Below are 18818 nucleotides of genomic sequence, written 5' to 3' on the forward strand. Positions count from 1 at the left end.
CGGCGGCGACGGCGGCGGGGACGGGGCTGCACCGGGCCCGACCGGGCGGGAGGGGACGGGGCCCGGCCCAGGTACGGCACCGGCACCGGCATATCGGCCCCGAGGCCCCACCGGGGCTCGGCGGCGCCGAGGCCCCCTCCCTCCACAAGCGGCACCGGCGACGCGCCGTCCCCCTGCCCGCGCCGCGGGGTCGGGGCCGGCCGGCCGTGCGCCGTCATCCCGATCGCTCAACCCACCGGCCTCCCTCCCGCAGGTGAGGCCTCGCCGGGAGCAGCCGCTGCCACCGCTACTGCTTCTCCCCGAGGACCGGGCCGGTGCCGGTGCCATGAAGGAGGACCGGGAGCGCCCCGTCGCCCTGGGTGAGGCACGCGGGTCCTTCCCGACACCAGCCTTGGCGCCGCCCGTCGCAGCCTGGCCGTGAGCGAGGCCGGTGGCACGGCGGTGGTGGCGGTGGCATGGCGGGGGGCGGGAGCAGGAGGCTGCGGGGCAGCGCCGGGGTCACGGCAGGACCGCGCCGGCCGCCGGTGCCCGTCACCGCGGTGGAGCTGTGTCGGGGGGACTCCAAGGCGGGCCCGTTGTGACCGGCTGCCCTGGTGCCTTGTGGCAGCGTCACCGGCGGCATCACCGGCCGTCCCTTGTCTTGTCTCCGTGACAGGTTACACCGTCACCAAACCCGACATCCTGGCCGAGGTGGAGCGAGGGGACGAGGCGGCGGCGGGGCACTACGGGGAGCACCGGAGCCCCCGGGCACACGCAGCGCCCGCCGGACCCTCCCAGGGTGAGTGGGACACGGGGGCCGGGTGGGACCGGGGACAGGGCTTGGGTGATGGACCGAATCCTGCCGAACCGGAGGGCGTGGTGCTGCGGGATTCCCGTGAGGGCGTCGCTCCCCAACCCGTTCCTGTCTCCGCAGGGGACTGGCTGGGGAAGGAGGTGAAGAGCGAGGAGGGGGTGTCCCCGCCGCCCGGTTCCCCCCTGTCCCACCGTGCCGGCCCCGGTGACTTCCCAATCCCGCTGCGGGAACGGGGCTGCAGCTACTGCGGCTTCCCCGAGCTGGAGCTAAATCCCTGTGCCGGTAACGGGGGGTTCGGCGCTCTGCCCCCCACCTTCGACAGCCGCCACTGCCGGCCGGGGGAGTCGCCGCTCGAGTGCGGCGACTGTGGCCGAGGCTTCGGGCAAAAGCCGGACCTGGTGCGGCACCGGCTGACGCACGGCGGGGACCGTGCCTATGCCTGCGGCCGCTGCGGGAGAGGCCTCGCCGAACCGGCGGGGCTGGGCACCGCAGGCAGCCCCTGCCGCCCGGCCCCCTGCGCCGGCCGCTCGCCAGGGACGACAGAGGGGGGAACGGCAGCCCCCCGAAAGGAGCGGAAGGAGCTGTCGCTGACGGAGAAGGTGCGGGTGCTGGAGATGCTGGAGGGCCCCAAGGTGTCTCAGAGCGAGCTGGCCAAGCGCTTCGGGGTGTCGCAGCCCCAGATCTGCCGCATCATCAAGAACAAGGAGCGGATCCTGAGCGAGTGGCACCGCCACGGCGACCCCGAGCGCAAGCGCAAGCGGGAGGGGAAGGACGCGGCGCTCGAGGCCGCCCTGCTGCGCTGGGTGGGGGGCGCCCGCCCCGCCGACCTGCCCGCCAGCGGCCCGCTCCTCCAGCTCAAGGCCAAACACCTCGCCGAGGCGCTGGGCCGGCCCGACCCGGAGCCCAGCGGCGGCTGGCTGGCTCGCTTCGAGGCGCGCCGCGGCTTCGCCTTCAAGAAGCCGCCGGCGGAGAAGGGGGACGCGGAGCAGCCCACGGCCGAGCACTGGGCCGGCGTGGTGCTGCCCGGCCTCCTCCGCAGCTACGCGCCCTCCGAGATCTACGCCTGCGGGGAGACGGGGATCCTCCTCCCAGCCGGCTCCCCCGGCAAGGGCGAGAGCGCCGGCGACCGGCTGACGCTCCTGCTCTGCGCCAACGCCGACGGCTCGGAGAAGGCCCCGCTGCGGGCGGTGGGGGAGAGCCCCCAGCCCCGCTGCCTGCGGGGCGTCAACCTGGGGCAGATGCCGTGGAGCTACCGCACCGGCAGCCTGGCCGGCATGACGGCCCCCCTCTTCGCCGAGTGGCTGCGGGAGTTCAACGAGGGGATGCGGCGGCAGGGGAAGAGCGTCCTCCTCCTCCTCACCAAGCACGAGGCGCACCCCTACCTCCAGCTTTCCAACGTCAGGATGGTTTTCTTCCCACCGGCCACCGCCCTGGCCCAGCCCCTGGACCGCGGCATCACCAGCGACCTCAAGGGCCACTACCGGCGCCGGTTGCTGAGGTGGCCGCCGGTGGAGCGCGGCGCGGGGCAGCCGACCCTCCTGGATGCCTTGCACATGCTGGTGCAAGCCTGGGGCGACGTGCACCCGGGGCTCATCGCCAGCTGCTTCCGTGCCGCCGGCTTCAGCCCCGACGCCGAGGCCCCGGGACCCGGCCGGCTCGGCCAGGAGCAGCTGGAACGCCGCGCGCTGACGGACGAGGAGCTGGAGCGTGACGGGGAGCCGGCGGACGGCGACGAGGGGACGGCGGAGGGCGAGGACGCAGGAGAGGCGGCAGCGGTGCGGCCCTGCCCGTCGGAGCGGGAGGTCTGGGGGAGCCTGGCCACGCTGCGGCGGTACCTGGAGTGCCGGGCCACCTCGCCGGACCTCTTCCAGGCCTTCTACGAGCTGGAGGATGCGGTGCACTTGGTGTCGGCCGGCGCCGGGCGAAGCCTCCCTGGGGACGCCCCTGCCAAGCAGTGAGCGGGGTGGCCGGCACGTGCCCGGACCCGCTTGTGCTCGTGATGGGGACCGGCGCTCGTCGGGGTCGTCACCGGACTGGCCCGGCTGCCATCGCCCATGGCAGTGCCAGCTGAGTCGTGCTGTGGGGTTTGCTGTGGGTCTGTGTGGCCCCCTGGCTCGGGGGGCAAAAGGGGTGCCCGGTGGGGAGCACCGTGCACGGGGGTTGCGGAGCTGCCGCACCCTGGCTGTCGCCCATCGGGGCAGTGCCGGGGGCTGGCGGTGGCAGCGCCGGGGACACGAACCTGCTGCCGAAACCTTGTCCCGTGGGTGGCTTCTGCAGCCCGTGGGAGCCATCGTGGAGCTGCCCCCAGCGGGGGATTTGCCCTGAGTGGGGTGGTTGTGTTTGCTGGGGGGGAGCGTGGGGTGGCGCTGGGCTGTCCCCATGCCAGGGGTGTCCCCGTGCTGGGGGCAGCGACTCCTTCCCGCCGGGGTTTGGGGGGGACCGGGTGCCACCGTCTGCTGTCACCGCGTGGCGCCCAGAGGTTTGCAACAGGCATTAAAAAGGCAGAATTGAGCCAAGTGCCGTGCGGGTGGTGGTTGTAATGTTTTAACGTCGCGTCCAGCCGTGCCGTGAGCCGGGTAGATCCCCCCGCGCTCCCCCAGGGCTGCCAGGAGCAGCGGGGCCACCCCAAACCTCCCCTTCCCCTCCCTCGCCCTGGCCTGGGGATGCCACGGCCACTCCTGGGCCACTGCAGCACCCCAACCTGTGCCATCCCCGCCTGGGGGCCAGGGCCACGGGCCACGCCAGCCCCGGTGTCCCACACGGTGCGGATGGCAACCGTGGGCACCCCAGGGGTCCCCTGCACAGCCCCCCACGCCGCTGTACACTGGACTGTGCACCCTACCAGGCACCCACGGTGCACCCTGACCCTGGCACCAGGGTCCCCGAGGTGGGACGAGGCAGGGGGACGACCCTCCGTGAGTGCGTGGAGAACCACGGGCAGCTGGAGACCACCGTGCCGGGCAGGGACAGGGACAGGCGTGTCCCCACAGCACCTTGGCACCCAGGGGTGCTCTCACCCAGCCCTTGCAGCCGGCCCCGTGGAGAGGACCCTGGCCGGGACCCAGGGGAAGGGTGAGCTGCGGTGCCCGGGGCGGGGGCACGGGGGGATTTGGGCAGGAGGTGCCTGTTGGGACACACCTGGGCAGGACACGCACCCCTTAGGTGCTCGACAGGGTGTCCAGGGTGGGGGACCCGTCGGGGTGCCAGGTGAGGGGCACCCAGGTGCTTGGGGGGGGGGGGGGAAGGGGGGCAGGGGTGCAAGGGGCCCCCGTTGGATGGGACAGGGTGCACCCAGGGCTCCGTTGGGGTGCTCAGTAAGTTGGCCTGGGGGTTGCCTGTGGGGGTGCACAGGATGGAGTGCACGGGGTGCCCGTTGGGGTGCCCAGGGTGCAAGGGGCACCCTTAGGGGTGCACAGGGAAGGGTGCACCCAGCGGTGCCCATCGGCATGCATGGGGTGCACAGGGGTACAACAGCCCCCCCACCCCGGGGGTGCAGGGGACGGGATGCACTGGAAAGCGCCCACCGAGGGTGCACAGTCACGGGGGTGCAGGTGGGAGCGAGGGGGTGCAGCCTGCAGCGGGGGGCAGCCCTCAGGCACACAGAGTCACCCAGGGGGGGCAGGGGCAGTGAGTACCACAGGTTGGGGCCTTGGGGTGCAAAGGAAAAGGGGTGCACAGTTACTGGGGCGCCTGTGTCACCCGGAGGGGTGGAGGGACGGGGCACACCGGAAAGTGCCCATCATGGATGCACAAGTATGGGGGTGCAGGGACAGCGTGTACCTGTGGGGTGGGGGCATCGGGGTGCACCACACATAGGGGTGCAAGGGCCGCGTGGGGGATGGGGTACACCGGGAAGTGCCCACCGGGGATGGGCAACCTCTGGGGTGCACGGGGCTCCCTCGGGGGTGCAAGGGGCAGTGTGGGGGCATCGGGGTGCAAAGGAAGGAGGAGGGGGGCGAGGGGCACCCAGGGAAGTGCCCGCCGGGAACATACGATCTTGTGGGTGCAAGCGGCTCCCCAAGGGAATGCAGGGATGGGGTGCTGCCTGTGGGGGTGCACGATCACGGGGGGTGCACGGGACTCCCCGGGGGCACAAGGGGCAGTGTGGGGGCATCGGGGTGCAAAGGAAAGGGGTGCGAGGGACACCCAGGGAAGTGCCCGCCGGGATGCACACCCACGGGGGTGCACGCAGCTCCCCGGGGGGGGGGGGGGTGCGGGGACGGGGTGCTGCCCACGGGGCTCCCCCGGGTGTGCAAGGGGCGGTGTCGAGGTATCGGGGTGCATAGGAAAGGGGGTGCGAGGGGCACCCGGGAAAGTGCCCGCCGGGAGCATACGATCATGTGGGTGCACGCAGCTCCCCGGGGGGGGGGGTGTGGGGTGTGCGGGGGGACGGGGTGCTGCCCCCGGGGACCGTCGGAGGGGGACCCCCACGCCGCGGTGCGCAGAGGAAGGGGGAAGCCACACCGGGGAGCACAGCCAGGAGGGGGGCACGCAGCGCCTCGGGAGGGGGGGGTGCAGGGACGCGGGGTGCATGGGCGGTGGGGGGGGGGGGGGGGGGGGGCGGGAATGGGAGGGGCGCTGCTTCCCCTTTGGCGCCCGCCCGCCTTCGCGCGGCGGCGGGGCGCGCCGCCAGGGGGAGCCGGCGGGGCGCGCCGGCGCGCCGCCACGCGCGCGGGCGCGCGCGCAGGGGGGCCCCCAAGCTTCCCGGGCCCGCGCCGCGCCGCTTCGGTAGGCGGAGGAAATGAAGGCGAGTTCCGCCGAGGCGGGAGGCCATTACCCGCCACCGCCGCCGGATCTGAACAAACACCCCCCCCCCCCCCCCTCCTCCCCTTTCCCCCCTTTCCCCCCTTCCCTCCCCTTTTTTCCTCCCCCTTCTTCTTTCGGCACCGGCCCCTCCGCCGCTGACCCTCCCCCTTCGCCCTTATTCCCCCCCCCTTCCCCCCCCCTTCCCCCCCTCCCCCCCCCCCCCCCCCCCCCCCCCCCCCTCTTCCCGGTCCCCTCGCACGCCCGTCCCGGCACAGGTAGGCGCCGCCGCCCTGCACCGGGGGGTGTTGAGGGAGGTGAGGGGGGAGGCCTGCTGGCGGGCCGGTGCCTGCCCCCGGCCAGCCCCCCCCCACCCCAGCCCCCCCCTTCGGGGGGGCTGGGGTGGGGGGGGGGCTGGCCGGGGGCAGGCACCGGCCCCGGCCCCTTTGTCCCCGGTGCCCGGCGGAAGCGCGAACAAAAGCTTCTCGCTGAAGCCCCGGGTAACCGGTTGCCCCCCCGCCCCCCGCCAGCAGCACGGGGCACCGTCGCTTCAGGGGTCGGGGGTGGTGGTGGGAGAGGCCGTTGGACCGGGGGAAGGGAGGCCGAGGCGTTAGGATGGTGGCCGGTGAGGCCTGGAGATGCTGGGGGTAAGGGGGATGGCGTGGGGGGGGGGGGGGTTGGGGGGCTAACCGGGGTGGGTATTTTGGGATGAGCCGTGGTCAAGGGGCTCGCTGCGGCCAGCGGCGCGGCCGGGGGCTTTGCCGGGGTCCCAAAGCCCCTCAGTTGGGAGCTTTTGAGGTGTTTCGCCATGGCCAAGGCCTTCGCCGTGGCCCTGAAGCGCTTGCTGTGGCCTTGGGGCTTTGCTGTGGCCACGAGGCCCTCAGGTTGTTTGCCGTGGCCGAGGCTTTCGCCGTAGCCCTGGTCTTTGCCACGGCGCCGAGAGCCTCGTTGGGAGCTTGAGGTGTTCGCCGTGGGTTTCGCCGTTGGCCCCAAGGCCCTCGGTGGGAGCTTGAGGTGTTTCACCATGGCCAAGGCCTTCCCTAACGTCTTTGGCGTGGCCTTGAGGTGCTCGCCGTGGCCAAGGCTTTCGCCGTGACCCCAGGGTCCTCACCAGGAACCCGAGGTGCTCAGTGGGGGTCTTGAAGTCCTCACCATGGCCAAGACCCTTGGCAAGGCCTGTGTCTTGGCCGAGGTCTTCGCCGTGGCCTTGAGAAGCTCGCCGTGGCCAAGGCCCTTGGCGTGGCCCCTAGTCCTCTGGCCAAGGTCTGTGCCACAGCCCCCAGGCCCTTACTGGCAACCTGAAGTGCTCAGCATGGCCAAGGCCTTTGCCGTGGCCCCGAGGCGTCATGCTTTCACCGTGACCACGGACCTGAGGTGCTCGCCATCACCACGGTCCTCGCTGTGGACCTGAGGTGCTGACCTCGGCCAAGGCCCCCGCTGTGGTGCTCGCTGTAGCCCGGAGGCGATGGCCGTGGCCCCGAAGCTCTTGCCGTGGCTCCTGCCGTGGCCCTGGGGCGCTTGCCAAGGCCGTGTCCTGGCGGCGCTCCCCCGGCGCCCTCGGCCTGGCCCCGAGGTGCTCCTCAGCACCCTCTGCGTGGCCCCGAAGCACGTGCCGCGGCCGAGGCGCTCGCCGTGGCCTCCGTCGCGGTCCAACGCGCGCACCGCGACCACGACCCTCTCCGCGGCCCCCGTGGTAGCTGGCTGGGGGGCCCCCGGGCGCCTCTGGTTGGAGAGGGCCGGGGGCCCTCGCCGTCACCCCGCGCTGCCGCCACCCACCGCTGCCCTTTCCTTTTCTCCCCTCCCAGGTGCTCTCGAGCCGGGGCGAGGGGATGAGGTGCCCCCCTGCCGCGTGGTGTGCCGAAGCGGCCCTTTAGATCCTCCCCGGCCCAAGCCTCCCCTGCCATGGATGCCTCGGGGGCTCTTGCTTCGGCTCCCTCCTCCGCGGCTCCCTCGGGCTCCCGCAGCCCATGTTCCCCCCAGGAGCTGACAGAGAGGAGTGGGGACCGAGGTTCAATTGTGCCCCTTCCACCTCTGCCGCAGCCTCGCAGGCGATGCCAGCGTCTGGCCGGAAGAGGAAGGCCAACTTCTCCAATGACGAGACTGAGGACGCTGGTCTGGAATGTGGTCCGGCATTTCAGCGCCCTGTATGGGTCTGAAGCCCTGCGGGCTCACCCCGTGCGGCGGAAGCAGCTCTGGACCCAAATCCAAAGCCGCGTCAACTTCCTGGGCTACACCGAGCGCTCCATCGACGACCTCAAGCACAAGTGGCGCGACCTGCGGCTGGACGTCAAGAAAAAGATCACCTCCAAGAAGCACCTGCCCATGAACCGCGCCGGCGGGCCGCTCCACAAGCCGCGCCTCACGCCCCTGGAGAAGATGGTGGCTTCCACCTTCTTGCAAGCCAGCCACGACTCGGAGCCCGAAATCATCTTGGACCCAGGTTCTCTGGGCAGAGGAGGGTTGGAGGGGCAGAGTCCCGTGCTGCGTCCCCACCTCCGCTCTCTCCGAGTGAGGTCCCCAGGCCGCGGTCCCGGCCGAGCTCCGGGCTCTGCCCAGCGTTTGCGCGTCCTGGCGCGGCGTGGAGCGTGGAAGGAGGCTCGCGGGTTTTGCTGTCGTGTGCGGGTCGTGTCGGGATCGCAGCGTCCGGCAGGGCCGTGGGCCTGAGCAGCAAAGCACCAGGGCTGGAAACTGCGTGCGCCGGAGTTAAAAATCCGCCGTGGAAGTGCCCTGCAGTTAGCAGCAACACCGCAGACTTTGTGGGAGCGGGGCTTCTTTGTGGGTTTTTGAAATTTCTTTTAATTTGATACAGTGCCCGGCCTTGCTGGGCGCCGTCTGAAGGCAGCTGGTGAAAGGCAGGGCGGGATTTGATCGCCCCCGTTCCTTTCGGGGCCAGTGGCCCCCGTGGCTTAGCTGAGGTGGGAGGGAGCGGCAGCAGCTGCTTCGGCGCCAAGTCGCACCGTCCTCCCGCCGCGCCTCGCAGCCGGGTGCTGTGCGTGGCCGGGGGCAGCCGGTGGGTCCCTGGGCGGGCCGTGCCTTCCCGAGGGGGCTGTGCCCTGGGCCCCCGCCGTTGCCTGCGGAGCAAACCCGTGCCTCGGCAGAGCCCTCTCGCCGGTCCCGCTCTCGCCTGACGCCTGTGCGGCTCAAATGCCCGAGAGATGCTCGAGGGGAAGATGTTGGTGAAAGACCCGACATGGCTCTTGCAGTAGAGCTGAGCTGGGGCCCGTGGCTACACCCCGGCTGGGCTTCGGTACTGGCCAGGAGGCAAACACCCGCCCTGCCCCTTCGTTCCCGCAGCGGGGATGTGTCCGGCTTCTTCGTGTCCCCAGAGGACACCGGGGTTGGTTGTTCCTGCTCTCTGGTTTTGGCTTGGCCCGTCAGGGTTCAGCGGGGCCGGCCGGGCGGCGTGGGTCTCGTCTCACTCGGGTCAGGCTCGGGCTGTCTCCGAACCAGACGCCCGTCGTGCTGCAGAGCAGAAGGTCTCGGGCTGAAGGAAGAAATCCTGCGGGACGCGTAGGGGACGCCAACCCCCTCGGGGCCGGGCGAGCTCGGGACAGTCTTGGGGGAGGGGACGGCGAGCGATCGGGCCGGCCGGCCTCGCAGGAGGGGCATCCGCGCCTCGGTGCGACCGTGTCCCCCGCGCGGCGTCGCTCCCCTGCGGATTCCCGTGGGACCCTTCTCCCAGGGAGCCCCTGCGGCCGGTGCCGCAGCGGCTGAGGCTGGCTTCTCTCTGTCCCGCAGATCTGTTCTTCCCCGGCGCGACCAAGCAGCCCTTCATGCACCTGCAGCCCAGCGTCAGCCACCCCAGCATCTACATCGACACCAACGGGCAGCCCTCGTCCTTGCCGGACGTGGAGGGCTCCGCCGTGCCCCGGCTGGCGGTGCAGAGCCCCGACCCCTCCGTCATCTGCGAGTACAGCCGAGGGGAAGGACAGAGCAGTTCGGGTGAGGCTGCGGGACAGGCTCCTGCGGGGCTTGCGGCGGTGCGCGGGGTCTGGCTGGGCATCCGCCGGGAGCGTGGCGGCCGGTAAAAGGTTGCGGGGGTGGTTTGCACCGAAAGCTGGGTCCCGGCGTGGCGTCGTGGGGGCTGATGGGGGTGGCACTGCGGGAGACGCCCCGATGGGAGACGTTTCCCTGCGCCTGCCCAGCCCCTGCGGTTGTCCTCCCGGTCTGCGAGTCCCCAGGGGCTGCGGGTGCGTAAGGGGGGACCCGGGGCGCCGTTTCGTAGCCGTCGAGGGTTGTTCGGTGGCAGGAGAAGGCGGCAAATCCGAGGGAAGGCAAAGGCCGTGGCCGTCCCTGCCTCACACGGGGACCTAGGGAACCGGCTGCGGGGGGCTGGGGGGGCGTGCGAGGCAGGCAGGGGCGAGGGCTGCGCAGACGGGGCGCGCTGGGCTGCTGCCCCCCCTCGGGGGTGTCCGTGAGGGAGTTGTCTGTGTGTCGGGGAGGGGCAGGGGGCCAGGTCGGCGGCTGGGGCTCACTGACGGGCTTCTCTTCTCTTCCAGCCGAGTCGGGACCGGAGCTGCGGACGCCAGACGTGTCAGCCATTTCCCCGTCCTTGCGAAACGAGTCCCTCGTCTCCTACGCCTCCATGTCGGAGGAGGAGGAACGGGAAGGCCGGGAGGTGGAGAGGGGCCACGGCGGGGCCGTGGGGGTGCAGCCCGGGCCCGAGGCCCCCATGTCCGCGGAAGAAGACATGAAACTGTCCCGCCAGGCGATGCTGATCCGCCGGTGCAGCTCCCAGGGCTCCGTCACCTCCCTGCCCGAGGACCCTCTCAACCCCGTGGACGCTCACTCGGACTGGGGCCACGAAGGGGTCTCCGACCTGCCCGCCCTGGGCCGCGGGCTCGACTCCTCGCACCCCGAGGAGCACGCGGGGGGCCCGGGCCCGGAGATGGGCGCTTTGCCCAGGGTACTGATGGGGCCCACCTGGGAGAAGCCGACGGCGGAGGAGGAGCCCCCGGCCCGCTCCCCGCTGCACGGCGCCCTGACCGAGGAGTCGCTGCCCTCCTCCGCCTCCCCCCCGGGGGACGCCCCCCGCCGCCCCCGGCCCGCCCCGCGGCCTGGGCTGCTCCCGCCTGCGGGAGGACCGCCGGGAGAGCTGGAGGACTAACATCCATCATCTGCTGGACCTGGAGGAGCAGTGGGACCAGCTGTACCACCAGGAGCTGGCCATGTGGCAAGAAGAACGGGCCACCCAGCGCGAGGAGAGGGCCCGCGACCGCGAGCTCCAGTTTCGGCTGCTGGGCGTCCTGACGGACATCCGCGACGAGCTGCGCTACCTGCGGCAGGAGAGGGCCAGCGCCCGGCAGAGCCAGGCGCCGCCGGCCGAGCCCCGGCCGGACCCCAGCCCGCTCCTCGAGCAGCCCAAAGCCGAGCCCAGTTTCCCCGAGCCGCAAGCCGGGACCACCAGCTGGGGAGAGACCGCCGTGCCCAGCCGAAGCCCCTTCGGCAACCGGGGCCGGGGCCGGCGTCGCGGCCGGCCCGCGCGGCTCTGCCTCCAGACACAGACGGCTCTTCCTCGCCAACAGCTAGGGACGGGGGGGGACGCTGTCCCGCCAAGGACGTGGTGTGCCCGCGGCCCTCCCGGCGCTCCGGCCGCGCGGCGGGCGCCCGGCCGTGGGCAGAGGGGCGTGCGCGTGGGGGGTCGGTGTGCGTGGGGGTGCGCGGGAGCTGCCCGCGTCGCGGGGGTCGCGGAGGGGGGGGGGGGGTGGTGTGTGTGCGGCGAGGTTGGCCGCCGGCACGCCCGGGCCCCCCTGCGAGCGCGGGGAAGGTACCCAGGGGGGGCGCGGGGGCGGCCGGGGCCGGGCACACCCGCCCGTGCAGGAGGGAGGCGTCGATACACACGCGCGTGTAAGGCGTGCGAGCGGCCGGCCTGTGCCTCTGCCTGCGCGGGCAGCCCCGGGCAGGGCCGGCGAGCGTGGCCGGGGGCGAGCGAGCGGGGAAGGCGTGCGCGGGCGTCGAGTAGGATTACTACCTTCGGGGGGGGGGGTGGGGAGTTAGGAACACTTAGTCGCTGATGTGCGAACATTTTATGCAAATCATTTAATGACCTAATTTGCATATAACCATAAACTTCTGTTTAAAAAAAATCCCCCAAAAAAACCAACAAAAAAAAAAAACCCACAACAACCCAAACCCCAGGAAAGCCGTCTCTGTGTGTGAACTCAGTGCTGGATTCCCCAGACCTCCCGCTCCTTTCGCCTCCCCGGGAGTTATCCCGCGCCGCCGGACGAAGCCGCGCTCCCCTCTCTCGGCCCAGGAGCGGTGCCGTGCCGTGCCGTGCCGTGCCGATCCCGCCGCGGCGCTTGCCAACGCTGCTCGGCTGCTGTGTCATGCTGCTCGTTCGTCGCCTGCCCCGCTGTTCCTGCTCAAATCCCCGGTGCTGCCGGCACGCCGCTGCCGCCGCGCTGGCCTGCTCTGCTCCTGGGCTGTGCCGAGCGGGCCGGGGGCGAGCGGCAGCCTGCCAGGGCGCGGGGCTGCCCACCCCGGGGCGGGGGTTTAGCCCCTCATTTTGGGGGAGCCCAGCACCCCAGGATCAGGGCCATGGGAGGACAGGAGCTCCCCAAGCAGCTCCAGCCTCATACACTCCACGTCCTCCTCTAAAAAGCCCACCCTGGGGTGGTGCCCCCCCCCCCCCGCCTCTGCCACCACCTCCCTCGACCGCGGCCGCGTCCCTGCTCGGTGGCAGCTCCTTCGCCACCCGGGTGGGACAGGGGAGGTGGGTGCAGCCGCCCGGCGAGGGGGTCAGCACAGCCAGCGCTTCTTGGGCCACCGGCTCTGGTGTTGGGGGGGGTGACCATCACCCTCGGGAGGGTGGTGGGGGACAGTGACAAACCAGCTCGGGGTGCCCGAGGGAAGGGGGCACGGCTTTCCATGGCTGGGGTTCGACCCCAGTCAAGGGTAGGAGGGTCCTGGGAGCTCTTTGGTGATGGGCAGGAGCCAGAGATGGGGCGGGGGGGGTCGGCTGGTGAAAATGAAGGCAGGGTGGGTGGGAGCGCTGCTGCGAGCAGGGCCTTGCCCTCTGGTTGTGTTGGTCGCGTTAATTGGGGAAATAATTTGCAGAGGGGTGGGGAGGGGGGTGCAAGGAGTTGGGCGCTGGGTCTGTGCCCCGGGGAGGGCTTGGCCACATCCTGCTGCCCACGAGTTTTGGGGGGGGAAATAAAAAACAAACAAAAAAAAAAAGAGGGCAAATGAGGTGTGTTGGGACTTGGCGTGGCCAGAAAGGGTTTGATGGGGAGTCGGGGGGGGGGGGGGGGGGTGTGGGGGGGGGTGTGTCCTGTGGGTCAGGGGCTGCAGCTGCCCAGGGAGACCCAGGACCTGCACCACCCTGGGGAGCGTGGCCACTTCCCGGCGGCCCTTGCACACCCACAGCTGGTGTGCTCACACGCGTGTGCATGCACACACATCCCCCCCCCCCACCCCCCCCCCCCCCCCCCATCATGGAAACCGTGCAAGGTTTCACCATGGGTGCAGCCACTCCCCTCTGGCGGGGGGGGGGGGGGGTGGTCTCTGCGCAGCCCCTCTGGCACAAGGCCACCACAAACGGTGACACCAGGACCACCAGTAGCCCCCACACCCCTCGGCTCCGTGGTGCTGCCCTTCCTGTGCCACGATTCCTGCGCCCCCCACCCCCCCCCACCCCCCCCGTCTCCATCCCGGCCGCTGCCTCCCCGGGGTGCAGCACCACGGGGACGGGCAGGACCCGGGGGCGACGGGGGGACCCCGCGGGGCCGGAGCCGAAGGCGCTGCAGCCCAGCACGACTTTATTCCGTAGCGCATCGTCCGTACAAAACTACACCCCAAGCGCTGTACAGAGCGGGACGGCGCGGGGCAGGGGTGGGGGGGGCAGTAAAAATAAGCAGCGGGGGGCCGGGGAGCAGAGCAGCAGGCGGGGGCGGGGGGGTGGTGGCAGCTGTGGCGAGGGGGGAGACACACAGCGGGGGGGGGGGGGGGGGCTGCTCCCCATCCCGTGCAGCAAGATTGTCTGGTGGTGGGGAGCAGTGGGGGCTGCAGAGCGTCCGTCCGTGGCGGGGGCCAGCCCCAGGTGGGGGGGGGGGGACACACACCTGTGGGTGCACAGTCACACCCCCCCCCCCCCCCTTGGGCCTCCCCACGTGCCCCCCACCCCGTCCAGGCACCTGTATTTGGTAGGAAGCTGCGTGGCCGGTGCCTGCCCCCGTCCCGGGGTGGGGGGGTGTTAGTCCGCAGTGGGGCGACCCCCCTCCCCCCCCCCTAGTCCCCGGGGGGCATGATGCCGGGGGGGGGCAGCGCAGGGGGTCCCGCCTCGGCCCCGTGGACCCGTTGGTGATCCTTGAGGGATTCCTTGTAGCGGAAGCTGCGGCCGCAGGCCAGGCACTGGTAGGGCCGCTCGCCGGTGTGGATGCGCTGGTGCTTGAGCAGGTTCTGCTTGCGGATGAAGCTCTTGCCGCAGGCGGCGCAGGCGAAGGGCCGCTCGCCCGTGTGCAGCCGCTGGTGGTTCTGCAGGTGCTCCTTGCGGCTGTAGCACTTGCCGCACTCGGTGCACTTGTAGGGCCGCTCGCCGCGGTGGATCATCTGGTGCCGCACCAGCCCCGAGTGGCAGTTGAAGCTCTTGCCGCACTCGGCGCAAGGGTAGGGGCGCTCGGCCGCGTGGCTCCGCTGGTGGATCCGCAGGCTCTTCTTCCCGCTGAAGCTCTTCCCGCACTCGGCGCAGCCATGCGGCCGCTCCTCGGTGGGACCCGGCGTCACCGTGGGGACCCCCTGCGCCTCCGGCCCCGGCCCTGGCTCCGAGCCTGGAGCTTTGCCCAGTCTGTGCTGCGCGGGCAGAGCCGCCGCCGCCGCCGCCTGTCCCTCGGGGTTCACAAAGCCCGCGCCGGGGAAGAGCAGCTCCCCGGAGCCACCCGGCAAGCCCACCTCCTCGGGGGGCTCGGCGTGGGGGCACTGCTCCTCCGTCTTCACCAGCAGCCCCTCGCCGGCTGCAGGGGAGGGAAAGGCTCTGGTCAGCGCCGCCTCCCCGAGCCACAGCCCAGCCTGGGTGGGCGCTCCCCAAACCCCAGCCCCATCCCGGCCCCATGGGGCCAGGCTCAGATTTGCTCACCAGGACCGGGACCCGGCAGCATCTCCCTCTCCGGCAGCTCCCAGGGCTCGCGGACGCAGGGCTCTTCCTCTTGCTTGATCCACGACAAGAAGTCGTGTGCCGTGATCAGGGCGTCCGCCCCTGCAGGGAAGGACGGGGACGGGGATTCAGCCAAGCGGGGGGGGGGGGGGCCCTAATCCTGCACCCCAAAAGGCAGTGGCCGCTGCCGGCGTCGGGCAGCCGGCGGGCGCGTGGCACAGCTCACCTGCGCAGGGGTCCGCCGGCATCGCCCGCTCCTCCGCGAACTGCTGCTCCCCCACGAAGGCCACCTCCTGCTTGATCCGGGACAGGATGTCGGAGGTGGAGATCAGCGACTCTGTTCACAAGGAGAGACTTGGCCGGCGCCAGGATGCGGCCGCCCGGTGCGACCCACGGCCCACGGCGCCTCGGGGTGTGGGACCCCCAGGCTCCGGCCGCGCGGGACGTCCCCGTCCTACAGCAGTTATGGGGCATCAAACACCCCCCGGGGCAGCCCATGGGGATGGACAGGTGACTGTGGCACAGCTAATGGGGGCGGGTGACTGTGTCACAGCCCAGGGGCTCTGACACGACCTGGTGGCGGTGGGGGACGCATGGATCTCCCAGCGATGGATGCCCAAGACCCCCGGCACATCAGTCATGAGGGATTTTCCAGGGTCACTCGTGGTGGCCGCTGGTCACATGGCGGGGGCAGAGCCTGCCTCCATCTTCAAAACCGGGCCCTGGGGGGCCGGGAAGGAGGTGGGGGTGTCCCCAGGGTGACGGGGGAAGCACGAGGTGGGAGGCAGCGTGGGCAGGGGAGACCCGGCGCTGCCCGGGTTCCCGACTGGTGCCTCACCCGCGCAGGCGTCCGGCGGCAGCTCCCTCTGCTCCAGCTCCCTCTGCTCGGGGACGCAGGGTCCCTCCCCGCGCTCGCCACGGGGCTGCGCCTCGCTTCGGGACAGGGCACCGTCTGTGCGGGGAGACAGCGTGGCTGGCACCGGCGGCGGGGCTGCACCCGCCCGACCCTCCCCCTCACTGAGAGGTGGGGGGGAAGCCAGGCCCTGGCTTCTCTCCTGGTGGAGAACCTGCCTAAATTCGGCAGGACCTCCGTGCCGGAGGCCCGTGTAGCACAGACGCTCTGGCCATCGCTTCTGGGGGACGAGGACCTGCTCCAGCACCCCGGCACTGGGCAGCACGGGCTGCCCCGCACGGCAGCACCATCATGGCGCGGCACAGCCCATTGTCCCGTCCCCACGCACATGGCACGAGCTGCACCGGTTCCCTCTGAAACAGGAGGCCCCGGAGCCACGGTGAGTGCCACCGCTGACCGTTTGTGAGGGACCGGGGCACCCGCGTCTGCGACCCTCTGGGGAGACGCGGCCATCACCTGCCGGGAAAGGGGCAAAAAGGGGTGTTTACCCAGGGAGATCAAAGACTCATAGTTCTCCTTCACCAGGTTATTGTACAGCTCTTTCTGCCACTCCTCCAAATTCTTCCACTCCTCCGCCGAGAAGTAGACGGCAATGTCAACAAACGTCACCGGCACCTGCAGGGACAAGCCCCCAGCGGCTCAGCGGCGCCCGCTCCCCAGGGGAGCCGAGGGTCCCCCCACCCAGCCCGCAGCCCCGCCGGGAGCCGTTACCTTGGGGACCTCGCCCCGGGGGCCGGGGGGCAGCCGTAGCACCCAGAAGTTCCTGTTCTTCAGCAGGTTCTCCACGTTCTCCAGGCGCCGCTGGAGCAGCCCGTACTCCTGGATGAGGGTGCCCAGCACGGCCCATTTGCTCTCCAGCTGGTTCCCAAACTCCATGGCCGTCTTCTCGCAGTCCAGAAGCTTCTTCTCGGCCGTGCCGGACCGACCCTCCAGGCTGAGCAGGCGGGTGGCGAGGAGGTCGATCTTCCTCTCCATCGCCTGCACCGTGGCCACCACGGTCCAGAGCGAGGCCTCGGCGGAGTGGAGCTGCGCCTCCCGCACGTGCGCCCGCTCCGGCAGCAGCGGCGGCTGCAGCGGCATCAGGTGGGAAGCCTCCACGTTCCACTCCTGCACCTGGGCCGTGGGGAGGGTGTGGGTGAGAGGGGGGCCCGCAGTCACCCCCACATCCCTGCCCTGGGTCACGCCTGGAGCTCCGGCCCTGCAGCAGGTTTTGGGGGGTTTTTGGCCACCCCCATGCCCACCGCCACCCCCAGACCCACGCTGGGGACCCCTGGGTGCGACACCCACCACCAACCACCCGCCCCCCAGCCGACAGCGCTGCCTTCACCCTGCCCGTAGGAAGGGCCCCCCCAGCCCCGGGCACCACCGGGGACCTGCCCCACGGCCGCTGCCGTGTCCGGCCGGTGCCCAGGCAGGACCCTCCGTCCCCCGGGAGCAGCCGGGGCCACGGGTCAGCCTGGGCCAGGGGTGCCCAGGGCCATCCCGGGGACACGCGGGGCCATCCCGGGTCAGAGGCGCCCGGGGCATCCCGGGGCTGGAGCCCGCACGGAGCATCCCGGGGACACGCGGACATCCCGGGGCAGCCGTGCCCGGGGCATCCTGGTGGCACCGGGGACATCCCGGGTCGGGCCCCCGCGCCCCCCCCCCCCCCCCCCCCCCCCCCGGGGGGCAGCGCGGGGTTGGAGGACGCGGGGGGTCGCCGGGGCTCCCCGGGGCGCGGGGTACCGGGGGAAGGGCGGGGGGGGAGCGGGCGCGGGTGGCCGCGTGGGCACGGCGGGGGGGTCCCGGCCGCGGCGGACGGGCCGGCCCGGGGCGGCGGCGGGGAGCGGCCGGCGGGGCGGGCGGGGCGGCTCCGCCTCCGGTGCCGGTGCCCGTGTCCCCGGGAGCGGGCCCGGTCGGCGCTTACCTGGGCGGGCGCCCACTCGGCCATGGCCCCGCGGTGCTGGGCCGGGCCCCGGCGGCTGGGGCCGGGCCGCGGCGGGGAGAGCGCGGAGCGGAGCGGGGCCGCGCTGCCGCCCGCCGCCGCGCCGGGAGCGGGGCCGGGAGCGGGAGCGGGGCCGGGGCCGCTGTCGGTGCCTGCGCGCTGCGGGCCGGGCCCCGCCGCCCCGCCGAGGAGCCAGGGGCAGCCGGGGAATTGCATCCGCCTCCTCCGGGCTTCGCGGCGGCGGGCGGGGGGGAGCGGCGACGAGCGCGGAGCAGTGCCGCCTACCGGCACCGGCAGCCCCGGCCGCCCCGCCGCCGGCACCGCCACCGGCACTGGAACCGCCACCGGCGCCGGCATCGGCACCGGCACTGGGACCGCCACTGCCACCAGCACGGGCATCAGCACCGGCACCACAACCAGCACGGGCACGGCCACCACCACCGGCACTGGAACCGCCACCGGCACCACCACCGGCACGGGCACAGCCACCGACACTGGAACCGCCACCGGCATGGGCATCGGCACCGGGACCGCCACTGCCACCGGCACGGGCATCGGCACCGGCACCACCACCGGCACGGGCACAGCCACCGACACTGGAACCGCCACTGGCACAGGCATCGGCACCGGCACTGGGACCGCCACTGCCACCAGCACTGGCACCGGCACCACCACAGCCACTGCCACCGGCACTGGAACTGCCACCGGCACGGGCATCAGCACCGGCACCGGGACCGCCACAGCCACCAGCACGGGCATCAGCACCACCACCACCACGGGCACGGCCACTGACACCAGCACTGGAATCATCACCGCCACTGGCACCAGCACCAGCATGGTCATTGGCACCAGCATGGGTATCAGCATGGACACAGGCACCGGCACCAGCACAGGCATCAGCACTAGCACCACCACCACCACCAGCAACAGCACTGGCATCACCACTGGCAGGGCACCAGCACCGGTACCAAGCTCCAGCACCTGTATCACCATCAGCATTAACACCAGTATCAGCATCAGCACTGGTATTGGCACCAGCACCAAGCCCTGGCCCTGGTATCGGCACCAGCATCAGCGCTGGTATCAGCACTGGTCCCTGCCACTGGCGCTGGCATCAGCACCAGTGTTGGCACTGGTATCAGCATTGGCACCAGCACCAGGGCCTGGCACTGGTACTTGCATTGACATTGGCACCAGCATCACCACCTGTATCACCACCGAGTCCCAGCCCTGGCACCAGCATTGGCCCCGACCCCAGCTCCAGCACCAGCACCCAGCCCAGAGCCCCCGGGCTGCCCCGCTCAGCCGGGCACCGCACCCCCGCCAGCACCCTGGGGTCACAGCCCCGCAGGTG

At 71.9% G+C, this 18818-nt stretch overlaps 2 protein-coding genes across 2 annotated transcripts; one reads left to right on the forward strand and one right to left on the reverse strand.

Moving 5' to 3' along the window:
* The first annotated feature begins 7438 nt into the window (after positions 1–7438).
* Positions 7439–11065, forward strand: LOC104342545 (uncharacterized). Its single transcript, XM_086466611.1, is given in 7 exon segments — positions 7439–7496; positions 7499–7641; positions 7643–7976; positions 9275–9495; positions 10041–10565; positions 10567–11013; positions 11015–11065. Coding segments are annotated over 7 exon segments (1779 nt in total).
* A 2700-nt stretch (positions 11066–13765) lies between these two features.
* LOC104352437 (zinc finger protein 783-like) lies at positions 13766–17680 on the reverse strand. Its single transcript, XM_086466612.1, has 7 exons — positions 17447–17680; positions 16252–16653; positions 16029–16155; positions 15466–15579; positions 14854–14964; positions 14610–14729; positions 13766–14487 (listed from the first exon to the last, which is right to left on the reverse strand). Exons 1-7 carry the CDS (start codon positions 17678–17680, stop codon positions 13766–13768), a joined length of 1830 nt encoding a protein of 609 aa, XP_086322738.1.
* Positions 17681–18818: the final 1138 nt, after the last annotated feature.

The sequence above is a fragment of the Leptosomus discolor genome, chromosome 6 (genome assembly GCF_034619465.1).
Source record: "Leptosomus discolor isolate bLepDis1 chromosome 6, bLepDis1.hap2, whole genome shotgun sequence".
Classification (NCBI taxonomy): Eukaryota; Metazoa; Chordata; class Aves; order Leptosomiformes; family Leptosomidae; genus Leptosomus; species Leptosomus discolor.